The sequence below is a fragment of the Felis catus genome, chromosome C1 (genome assembly GCF_018350175.1).
Source record: "Felis catus isolate Fca126 chromosome C1, F.catus_Fca126_mat1.0, whole genome shotgun sequence".
NCBI lineage: Eukaryota > Metazoa > Chordata > Mammalia > Carnivora > Felidae > Felis > Felis catus.
Genome location: NC_058375.1, coordinates 202,571,328 through 202,582,422, shown reverse-complemented (window position 1 = coordinate 202,582,422; position 11,095 = coordinate 202,571,328). Strand labels below are relative to the sequence as shown.

Genomic DNA, 11,095 nt, shown 5'->3' with positions numbered 1-11,095 from the left:
ATGGTTGCCTAGAAACGGCCCGTAGCCACCCTCCCTCGTTCCCTCCCTTAACCTGCCGCCTCCGACTTCCCCGAGAGTATTTCCGGTTCCGGCTGTGGGCCGGAGAAGACATGGCGGCGTCTGCGTCGGCAGCTGCGGGGGAGGAGGACTGGTAACTTTGGGGGCATGGGCTTTGGCTGGCCGCCTGGATCCGGTCCGGGGGACTGGCAGTGGCCGCGGACGGTCCGTATGGCGGACGCGTGGGGCGGAGCGAGGGATAAGGGATGGCAGAGACGCTGACATGTTTCAGAGCTTCTGCACTGGGGAGCGGGAGGGTGGAGGGGCGCTGATCTGATGGAGAGGAGACAGGATCTGCGCCGCCCAGGCCAGCTCGGGCTGCGCCTTGTCTGGCTCGATCCCCTCTTCTCTCCTGAAGTGGATTTGCCCAGGGTCCCGGAGGATGCCTGTTTATCAGCACACACACACACCCCTCCCCGCCGCTTTTTACTTCCCAGAATGATGTCCTCCAGCTCACGTCCCTCTTTCCCCTTGGATCAGCCTAGTTCCGCCGAGGCTTTCCTCGACCTTCTCCCTCCCCTCCAGCACTAATGAGGACTATTGTCTGAATAAAGCTTTACACCTCACAAAATGCTCTCCTAGTCCTTCTCTCTCTCAAACGTTCTCAACAAGAGACCAAAACCTGGAAGGACTCTGGGATTTGGAAATAAGATAAATGTGGGTTCACTCCACATTTTATTAGCTGGGTGATGCTAACCAGGCCACCTAGCTTCTGTGAGTCAGTGTACTCAGATGTAAAAAAGTGGGTGTGGCATCTACCTCATAGAATAGTTGAGAGGATCACGATGGATTTGTAACCTATATAAAAGCCTTTTTTTCATTAATAACTGAGGTGTGGGCACTAGATGGGGCATCTAGTGGGACTAGATGAGGCCTGAAGAGGCAAATCGATTTGCTAAAAAGGTACATAGTTATGACTAGGAATCCAAGTTATCTGACTCCAAATCTTATGTTTTTAGGACTAGCACTCTTATAATCTCCCCCACCCTTTTTTTGGCCACCACCTTACCACCATCCCATCCCATCCCTCACATCCAGGGCAAGTCACAGCTATGGTGGGGTGAAGTATTGAAGGGCCTTTTAATGGAGGTTACACATCAGTGTTTCATTGGTTCAGGGAGCCCAGCCTGTGTTGGCCTTTATTGAGACCATCTAGGCTCATGGTTTTTCAACCCTCTTCAGGGGAACTTTAAGATTTGGAGGAGACACTTTGAGCCATGGAAAGGGTAGCAGTGGTTGCACAGCTGGCTTGTGATGCTCTGAGACTCCCACACTCATGTCAACCAAAGTACTCCACTGTTACCTATTTTATATTTTGAGGCCTCTAAGACTTAAAAAGAAAGTTTGAGAGCCAGTAATGTATAGGTCATGCTAGGGCAGACCTGCTCTTGATGAAGAGGGAACAATAACTATAGAAAGGAAACCAAGAATGCATTTTTACATGCATTGCCTGGGTAGAGCTACAGACTCAACCCAGCCACTCATCTTCAATGGCATTACAACTGCTGTTTCTAGGATTAAATATGTATGTCCTCTCATTTACATTTGACCACCAGATCCTGACCTAAACAGGTTGATCTAGATCAGCCAAACAACAAGGGTCATGAATACATTGAATATTAACTACATCCTTCCTTCTTTCAAGGAAGAAAGTTGTATACCAATAGGAGAAAAGAGGACATAGACTAACTACTGTGGCCAAGATATTGTTAGGTACTTTACATAAATAACCTTTTATTCTCTAACCCTAGAGAGTAGGTGGTATTATATATGGTAGGTTGACTCAAGCTTACAGAGATAATTACTCAGATCATGTAACTGGTAAGTGACTGGTACCTGTTACTCCAAAGTTGGTGGCTCTTTTGTATCATGGCCTTTATCTCTTTTTCTTGGTATCTCTTTTTGAATAGGCTTAGGGTGACTGATACTGGCAGTATGTGTAGACACTGGGACCCATGTGAACAGTGGTGTAGGGAAATCCAGGAGCAGTATTGGTAACAATGGACGTGATATTTCTGGGTCAGATAGATGGCCAATCAACAGTGCGATGGAACTTAAAAAGGAGGTCAGGGAACCTGGCTCTGGTTCTAGTTCTGCCTCTGTTGAACTTTGATATTTTAGCTAGTTATTTCACCTTCCTGGGAATCCATTTCCTCAACTGTTGACAGAATAACTTCCATGCTTCCTTCCTGGCCACTTGACAGCTTAAAACATATTTCCCCCATTTTTATGGAGGTTAGCAAGAGAATGCACTCAGGTAGAGTGCCAGTTTTCTACAAAGCCAGCCTTCATTGGCTTTAGCAGGCTTTAACAGGGAGAGCTGTAATGGTGAGTCAATCTCCCCCTGTCTCTCTAGGGTACTTCCCTCTGAAGTCGAGGTGTTAGAGTCTATCTATCTGGATGAACTACAGGTGGTTAAAGGAAATGGAAGGTACGTATTCAACTAGAGGTGGGCAGGAGTCCCCTTAGTAATGAGAGGATTCCGTGGAGAATCCGCGAGCCTTGATCCAGAGAAAATGTTGCTCTCCTGGAGACAAAGACTATTCCTTTAATCTCCAAAAGAAAGAGCCCAGTGCTCACTTCCTCCACCCACTTTACTGTCTCACCTCCATTTTCCCCAGTCCTCAAACTCCTGCCTAGTCACATCCCAGGTCCCCACTTTATCCATTTGCAGATCTTCACCATGGGAAATCTACATTACCCTGCACCCTGCCACGGCAGAAGATCAGGATTCACAGTATGTCTGCTTCACTCTGGTGCTTCAGGTCCCAGCACAGGTGAGGCCCCTACTTTATGGTAGCAAAGAGAGGAAGGGGAGAGGCCCTGAGGTGGAGTGCTTTAGCAGTAACTTGTTATTCTCTCCCACTAGTACCCCAATGAGGTGCCACAGATCTCTATCCGTAACCCCCGAGGACTCTCAGACGAACAGATCCACAAGTAAGTTGGACAGTTCAGAGGAGGGGAAAGGAGATACAGCTCAATCTGGTGAGGGGAGGGGGCAGGCCTAATGTTTGCTTTGCCCTTTTTAGGATTTCGCAGGCACTGAGCCATGTGGCCAATGCTGGGCTGGGTACTGCCATGCTCTATGAACTCATCGAGGTAAGAGGTGTCCTGGCTTGGGAAACTGCTAGAGCAGTTTCTCTCAAGGGAGGCAATGGGCCTAGAATCTTAAATATGTCTGGAGTCATTAATTCAGTCCTTGTTTAGGTAAGGCCTAAATCCAGAAAAATAAGGTTTTCTTCTGTTTCTGAGAATACCCCCCCCCCCAAAAAAAAGACAGTTCTGTAGCTTCCCCAAGTTGCCTATGCCAGTATCTTGAAAATTACTTTTCCTCTTTAACATGGATTTTTTTTATTCCATTTCAGTGCATTCTCTTGGCATTGGTGGCTGAAAGTAGCAAGAGATAGGGGCCTTGCTTAGAGGATCTAGCCACAAATGAACATTTGAAGGCTCACCTGCCCTTGGAACTGACTGAGAAAATCATGGTTCAGAGTTTCTACCCCGATGAAATTAACAACACACAGGGAACACATAGAGCTACACGTTCACATACACAGATAATTTCTGTTGCTTGAGATTAAAAACACACAATAAGTACAGTCTTGTTTTCCTTAACTTCGAGTTTTGAGAAAAAATGTTTAGAAGAGAATGAAGGTGGGCGGCCCAGAGTCAGAGAGTGGGCTTAGACCATTGTAGCGCTCCTGAGCCCGGCCTCCACAATGCCACTTTGAACTTTGCAGAATTCCAGAGTATTAGCAATTCAGACAGCAGTGCAGATGTGTTAGTTCATTGCCTAACTTGATGCCTGAGTTCTGTCTGTTTGGGTTGTCCATGCTTTGACTTTCTTTCTGAAGGCTGACTCCAGAACAGACTTTTGGGTGGGAGTGATATGCAGAGGGGTTTAACCTAGGAACACTTCCCAGAAGATACGTTTTAATTGAACATTTTGTTCTTTGAAGGTGTATTACTTTCATCCCCGAGACATATTAAAAGTGATTTAATGAGTGGAAAAATAATGAAATTGGATTTTGCAGCTGGGTAGATTCTGGGGGATGGACGGGGCCACGGAGGATTGATTCCTCCCTTGGTGAATCCTCCCTTCCTCACTAAGACAGAAACTCATGAACACAAAGTAACATTGACTTGATAGGAGACAGTCCCTCCAGTCACTCCTGGGAATAATAGACAGGCTTTGTTCACAGTTCTTGCCCCTGCCTCCCTGTTTGAACAGTGTCTTCTCTCCTTTCAGAAAGGGAAGGAAATTCTCACAGATAACAACATCCCCCATGGCCAGTGTGTCATCTGCCTGTACGGTTTCCAGGTGGGGTTCTCTCTTGGGACCTGGGGTCTGCTTGGGACGGGCAGTGGAGGCCTCATGAGAGCTCTGATGTCATGCTGGATGTCTGTCCTGCCTTCAGGAGAAGGAGGCCTTTACCAAAACCCCCTGTTACCACTACTTCCACTGCCACTGCCTTGCTCGGTATATCCAGCACATGGAGCATGAGCTCCAGGCGCAAGGACAGGAGCAGGAACGACAGCATGCCGCAACCAAGCAGGTCAGCTCCCCAGCCCCTGCTCCCACCTGACCCCCCGCGTCACACCCTTTCTGTCTCTCCACTCCAGGGGCTCTTCACCTTTTTAGGGTCACAGATACCTTTGAGGTTAATGAAAGCTCACCTCTGTCCAGAAAAAAAGGGCATTCTTTTAAACATATCTATGTACTGCTGTAGTTTCAGAGAGTTCCCACATCTCCATCTAGAGAGACGACTCCTGTCCTATCCTTCACTACTGAACGGTGTACCTCTGCCCTTCGTCCCAGCCCCGTGTGGATTAGGCTGGCTGACTGGGTTAGGCAGCTGGCGAGCACCATGGGCTGTGAAGCAGGGCTCTGATTGCTCCTCTGTTTTTAGAAGGCAGTCGGTGTGCAGTGTCCGGTGTGCAGAGAGCCCCTCGTGTATGATCTTGCCTCACTGAAAGCAGCCCCCGAACCTCAACAGCCCATGGTAAGGGAACCCCCTTCTCATCTGAGCCAGAAATAATGGCATTCTCCAAGGAGGGAGGGATGGCATCTTGTCCGCTTCGAATGGGATCTTGGGAATTGGGCTTGACCAGCCTGGGACCTCTCTGCAGAGCCGTAGCCCCCACTAGGCTAAGACTTTGGGAGCCCCATCTGAGCGACAAGCCCAAGAACCTTGTACAGGGGGTGCCTGTGGCTCAGCCGGTTGAGCACCTGGCTCCTGATTTCAGCTCAGGTCATGGTCCCAGGGTCATGGGATTGAGCCCTTAATCAGGGCACTGCATTGAGTGTGGAGCCTGCTTGGGACCCTCTCTGCCTCTGTCCCTCTCACTCGCATCCTCTCTCTCTCTCAAAGAGAAAAAAGGAACCTTGTGCAGATTTCCTGAGGCAATCCTGAAAGAGCAGGGGTTCAAGTCTGCCTTCTACTGTTCATTTTTTCCTCCTTGTCATTCTGCTCGCTTCCCTCTAGGAGCTGTACCAGCCTAACGCAGAGAGCTTGCGCCAGCAAGAAGAGCGCAAGCGGCTCTACCAAAGGCAGCAGGAGAGGGGGGGTATCATCGACCTTGAGGCTGAGCGTAATCGGTACTTCATCAGCCTCCAGCAGGTGAGGAAAGGCTTTCTCAGTCCTCATTTAATGCCACCTACCTTCCAACCAGCACGCGTCTGCCACTGTGGCCCTGAGGGTGAGCTCTCTTCTACCCTTGAGGCTGATGGTGGTCAGCTCCAGTAGTGAGCAAGGGGCCTGCAGTTCCCTGCTTTGGGGAACTGCGTCTCCCTCACTGTATCTGCTCACTTCTTTCTAGCCTCCTGCCCCTTTGGAACCAGAGTCAGCTGTAGATGCCTCCAGAGGATCCCACCCACCCAGTGCCCTTGACACAGAACTGTCCACCTCATCAACTGCCCAACCCGACCTATCAGCTCCTCTGCCTGTGGCCTCCCAGCACACGTGTGAGAAGATTCCAGGGGCTGGGCCAAATCAGCAAAGGTTGGGCGAGACCCCGAAAACTATGCTAGATCCTCCCCGGGCCGGTCGAGGCCCCTGGAGACAGCCTGAACGGAGGCACCTAAAGGGAGGGGAGTGCAATGCCCACAAAGGTACCAATGACACCCAGGAACTGCCACCTCCCGAGGGGCCCCTCAAGGAGCCCATGGACCTAAAGCCAGAACCCTGTAGCCAAGGGGTTGAAGGTCCTCCCCAAGAGAAGGGGCCTGGCACTTGGCAGGGTCCCCCACCCCGCAGGACTCGGGACTGTGCTCGCTGGGAGCGCTCCAAGGGTCGGACTCCGGGCTCTTCCTACCCCCGCCTGCCTCGGGGTCGGGGAGCCTATCGTCCTGGTACTCGAAGGGAGCCCCTGAGCCTGGAGTCTGAGGATGGTTCCTAGCAGTACTGTGGGGGGACAGGGATTTGGGGCGGCAGGGGGCAATAAAGAGATCTGGCCTTGTTTGGCTTCTTTGTTTAGTAGCGCCTAGCTTGTGCAGTATGGCTTTTTCTGACTTCCTGGCAAGACTGGAGTGTGGCAGAATAGCCCTAACTTTGCTCTAAAGTCTGTTTTCCCAAGAGATCAGGGTCTGAGTAAAGGCAGGTCTGATGTCTCTGCTAGTGTGAGTTTCAGGAAAACTAGTAGAGGCCAGCCAGCATTTAAGCAGAATATATGGGAACATAACATACATATACTATGTACACACACACACACATTTTTATGCATACACATTCTTTTTAATTGAATGCCTTTTAAACAGAAGACTCTACTTCCCTGATTTCCATAGTATCTTTTCTTTCTGCTTTGCCCTAGCTTATGCCCCAACACTTGTGTATGCTGGATGCCTGAAGGTCCTTGCTTTTTATTCAAGTACCAATACAGGGAGGTAGGAAGGGGGTCAGAGACCAGAGCGGTGTGGCAGGTGTTTATTGAGCTAGAGAAGAGCTGAGCATGGCCAGCCTGTCACGTCCTCAGAGACTCGGCATTATGAACTGCCCCTGCAGGGTCATTTTTATACAGCATGAAGTAGCCCTGGACCTGGGCAGGACTGATCTGAGTTGTAACTTGAAGGACGCGTTCTGCAAAGGCCTCCGCCAGGGAAGGTGCTTGCCCTGGATAGAACCTCTGGAACATCTGAGTCAGCTGCCAGTGTGAGCAGTAGCCCACGTACTCCTTCATGTCTACTCGTCCAGGGCGGATCAGTGCAGGGTCCAGCCTAAGAGCAGCAAAAGCAGGATCACAGGCCCAAGTACCACTGCTACCCCCTAAAATGATGGTTTCTCTGAACCTCCTGGTCTCCCAAGGCACCGAGGGGGCAGGGAGTCCTGCCTCACAGTCTCAGATTGCCTCATCCCTTCTTACCTGTCAACATGGTTGGTGGTCATGAACACAATGCGTGCCTCAGTGGAAGCCACACCATCCAAGGCGTTGAGCAGTCCACTGAAGGTGAGACGACCTAGACCTTGGTACTTGACTGGGTCTAGAGGAAGGCAGAGATAAAGAGACGTGGATGATCATAACCTACTCAAACCTACTCCCCACCACGTTCCCCTACTTATCAGTGACTCTTGTGAACTCTCGTTGCCAACTCAGGCGTCCTCCATCAGCCCTCTGGATTTCCACTTTCTTCCACTGCTCCTCACTCCTGTACCTCATTTACCATCACTTAGAAATGCTCTCCATTTCCTCAGCTCCCCTCACTTACTCTCTGCAGCTAGGTCCCGGCTAAGAAAGGCTGCATCCACATCTTCCAGGAGCACCAGGCTCTGCTGCGGGGCCACGCTCAGCAGGTGGTTGAGCCGGTCATCGGAGAGGCTGGAGTCCGTGAGACTCAGCAGGCAGATGCTGTGCTCCAGTTCCCCAGCCAGGGCCGTGCTATGGAGGACAGGATGACAGCAGGCAGGCAACCCGGAATCAGTCCTTGGGCCCAAATACTTGTCCTCCCCATAACGGGTGGGGTCTCAGAGACCTAACCCTTCTATCACCCCATCTTAAGGCATCTCATGTCCTACGTGTATCATGTTCCCGGGTCTCCACATTTAATTCCCTTTCCAACCCCACAGCTCAGTTTTTCTCCAGTTTAAGGATTAAGAGAAAATGTGACCCTACTCACATAAAACTGCTTTTTCCACAACCAGGGGGCCCATAAAGCAGGTAGCCACGTCTGTAGGGAATGCCTAGGAATACAGCCAAGATGATCAGGACCTAAAATGAATTCAAGTACTCTACTTCAAATGTCCACATTCATTACCAACCCTGCCCCCTAGTGGCCTGATGACCTCAGTACTGGAAGAAATTAACCCTAGGGGCCAACTTTCATCTCTGGGAATTAAGCTAGAGCTTCATATTCATCCCATATGACCACAGAGACCAGCCTGTTTTCCCTTACGATAGCACCACATCAAAAACAGCCTGGCCAAGACCCCAGCGGCTTCTCACCTCTGTCAGTGTACCACTTGGGGTTATCGATGAATTCCCGGATGTCTCGGACAATTCGGTTAGCCAGACCCTGTTCTAGAACCACAGAACTCAGTGGCCGCCGTCGGCGTGGATAGCCAAAAGGGCGCCATTCAGAGCCCATGGCTGTGTACATCACCGTCTTCCCTTCCTCCTGCTGCAAGGCTAGCTCTCGAGCTAAGAGGGGGAAATAAGACAAAGCCAGTAATTCGTCTTTGCCATGCTATTAGGCAGACCTGTGCCAAAACAGCTTCCCTCTGGTCTCATGGGCTAAGATCCTCCTCTCCAAGCTTCTCTTCCTCTGACGTCACATGCCCCATTCTTGCAACTTGCCCCCCCCCCCACCTCGCCATAAAGGCAGCCCGTGCTATCCCACACCTTCCTCCAGGATGTTGAAGAAAACCTTTCGGTCAGTGCCCAGAGCTGTGAAGGTGACAGATTCCCAAGGAGTCCCTGTCTGCAGGTCTATCATCTGCATCTCTCGGCTTCGTTCCACTCGGATCCATTTCCCTTGGTACCTGAATAAAAATGGTCACAATGAGGTGAATGAATGGGGGGTCAAATCCAGCTCCCCTCATTCTCCTTTCTACTCTTAGAGCCCTCCCTGGCTCCCAACCTTACCAGATAAAGTGGTTTCCAGGGCTGGGGACAAATTCAAACTTAGTGGAGATGCGCCCACTCTCATGCTGAAGGTATGAAGTCTCAACACTGAGATGCTGAGTACGGGTACTGTGGCGGGTGAGCCAGCTAAGCAACCAGGCATAGCTTCGGTCTCGAGCAGGGACTTCCAGTGTGATCATGTAATGGCGCCGGAATGCCACCAAGCCCAGCTGGGCACCCTTCCGGGCCAGGGCCAGGGCTGTGCCCACACCCACAAGCCCAAATCCAGCCCCAAAGTAGGGATTGTCCTTCAGGGCCAGAATAAAGTCTGAAAGGGGCATCTTGAGAGGGAAACACTGAACCTTACAGGCTCTGACGCATTTTCAAACCTGGGGGTGGAGAGCAGTGGAGATGGGACAAAGCAGATTAGTTTAGAAAGGACTCTGCAATTCCTCGTCACCCTCATCCCTTCTTCCCACAGAGGCCAGGTGCAGGAAGGACAGGTCAGTTCTACTGTGTGTTTTCCATATCCTCCCTTTGTGGGATGGAGGTCCTGCTGGAATGCAAGGGCTGAGACTTCAGGCCCCTCTTCCCATTTTGCCCTTCATTATCCTGTTCATAGTTCAATTTCCTGCCAGAGGACGAGGTCTAAAGATTCCTTAAACATGAGAGAACAATGTAACCATCTTCTCATCAGGATAATGGGCAGAATTTTTGTGGTCCCTGGGACTAGCTGAGATAGAAAGGGGCCCACTGCCCAGAGTTAACAGAGGATGAAGCTACTCTCTTCCACTGACCTGTCAGTAACCCCATGCCTTACCACCATGAGTAATACCCTTCAAATATCCTCTCCTTTACATGCTCAATTCCTAATGTCCTGTTTAGTTAGCCCTTTATTACCTCACGACTAAACTGTCTCTTTAAAATTAAGTTTAGTTCTTAAAACGTCATCTTAACGGGCCTCCACCTCTGGCTTTGGCGTACCAAATTGCTACACAGGGATCCAGATCTTTCTTCATACAGTCTGCTTCAATCCAATGGCTTGTTCTGAACAGATCGCTGAATTAGGTAAAAACTCCTCTGCCTGGTACTCAAAACCCTTCACAACACAGGGCCTACCTATCTTTCATTGCTTAGGGCCTAATAATCTCTGTTGTATAATTCTGCTCAGGCAGGTCTTCTCTACTCGGAATCCCCATTCTAATTGACTCTTCCTTCTCCCCCAATTTAACACCTGTCCATTTGCTGCTTCCTCCACGGACATTTTCCCCGAATTCTCCCCCAATAAAACGTGACCCAGTCTAATTTTAGATTGTAAGGTCCCGAGGGATTGGAAGTCACATCGTTTCTAGCACACCTTCCCGACCCCTGCCACTTTGCTGTGCGCGAGGCACGCGGGACGGTGAACTGACAGCCGAGACCACGGCTGAGGCTCAGAGTAGAATCCAGAATGCCAAAATACTTATGCGTGGAAGGCCACAGACAAAGCCCTTCCCCCTCCCGTCCCTTGTCTGACGCCCAGAAGCCCCTTCCCGAACCCTTTCCACACCCCAGCTCGCGCCTCCAGCAGCGTGGCTCGGAGTAACCCGTCACTCCGCCCCCTTACCGCCATGACTCTCTGGCCCTCCCTCTCGATGGTTTCAGCCCCCGGCACTCCAGGGACGCGCCGCTCGGCCCCGCCCCGGCGTTCCTTCACCTACTTCCCGCCACACCCACCTAGCGGGCCGTGCCACTCTGCCCCACAACTCTCGATGGTACTCCTTGGGCCGCTCGGCTGGGAAAAGGGGCAAAGGGAAAACGCCGGAGAAAACCATAGAGTACACCGCCAGCCGACGAGAGGAAGAGAGAGCGGCCTCCATCGGCCCGAAGTCCTAGAGGCGGCTGGGCCGGAGGCGGTCGCACAAAAGGAGTCCCGGGAGGCCGCTCCAGCAGCTGGTGAACCATAGAGAGACACAGCTCCCGCCGGCCTTGGCCCGGGAGGTGA

General features: G+C 51.1%; 2 protein-coding genes across 4 annotated transcripts; one reads left to right on the top strand and one right to left on the bottom strand.

Annotated features, from left to right (window-relative positions):
• Positions 1-25: 25 nt before the first annotated feature.
• On the top strand, positions 26-6,516 carry RNF25 (ring finger protein 25). Of its 2 annotated transcripts, none has more exons than XM_006935574.4 (10): positions 26-151; positions 2,414-2,488; positions 2,732-2,834; positions 2,927-2,994; positions 3,087-3,156; positions 4,307-4,378; positions 4,476-4,613; positions 4,971-5,060; positions 5,544-5,678; positions 5,878-6,516. In XM_006935574.4, the coding sequence occupies exons 1-10, from the start codon at positions 111-113 to the stop codon at positions 6,454-6,456; spliced, it is 1,371 nt and encodes a 456-aa protein (XP_006935636.1). In that variant the 5' UTR covers positions 26-110; the 3' UTR covers positions 6,457-6,516. The 2 variants fall into 2 exon arrangements, with proteins under 2 accessions (XP_006935636.1, XP_003991202.1); XM_003991153.5 differs by having other exon boundaries at positions 4,968-5,060.
• Positions 6,517-6,964: 448 nt separating this feature from the next.
• BCS1L (BCS1 homolog, ubiquinol-cytochrome c reductase complex chaperone) lies at positions 6,965-10,850 on the bottom strand. Of its 2 annotated transcripts, none has more exons than XM_003991151.5 (8): positions 10,718-10,850; positions 9,133-9,500; positions 8,890-9,029; positions 8,494-8,688; positions 8,168-8,231; positions 7,760-7,929; positions 7,417-7,534; positions 6,965-7,270 (listed from the first exon to the last, which is right to left on the bottom strand). In XM_003991151.5, exons 2-8 carry the CDS (start codon positions 9,450-9,452, stop codon positions 7,018-7,020), a joined length of 1,260 nt encoding a protein of 419 aa, XP_003991200.1. In that variant the 5' UTR covers positions 9,453-9,500; positions 10,718-10,850; the 3' UTR covers positions 6,965-7,017. The 2 variants fall into 2 exon arrangements, with proteins under 2 accessions (XP_003991200.1, XP_003991201.1); XM_003991152.6 differs by having other exon boundaries at positions 10,661-10,734.
• Positions 10,851-11,095: the final 245 nt, after the last annotated feature.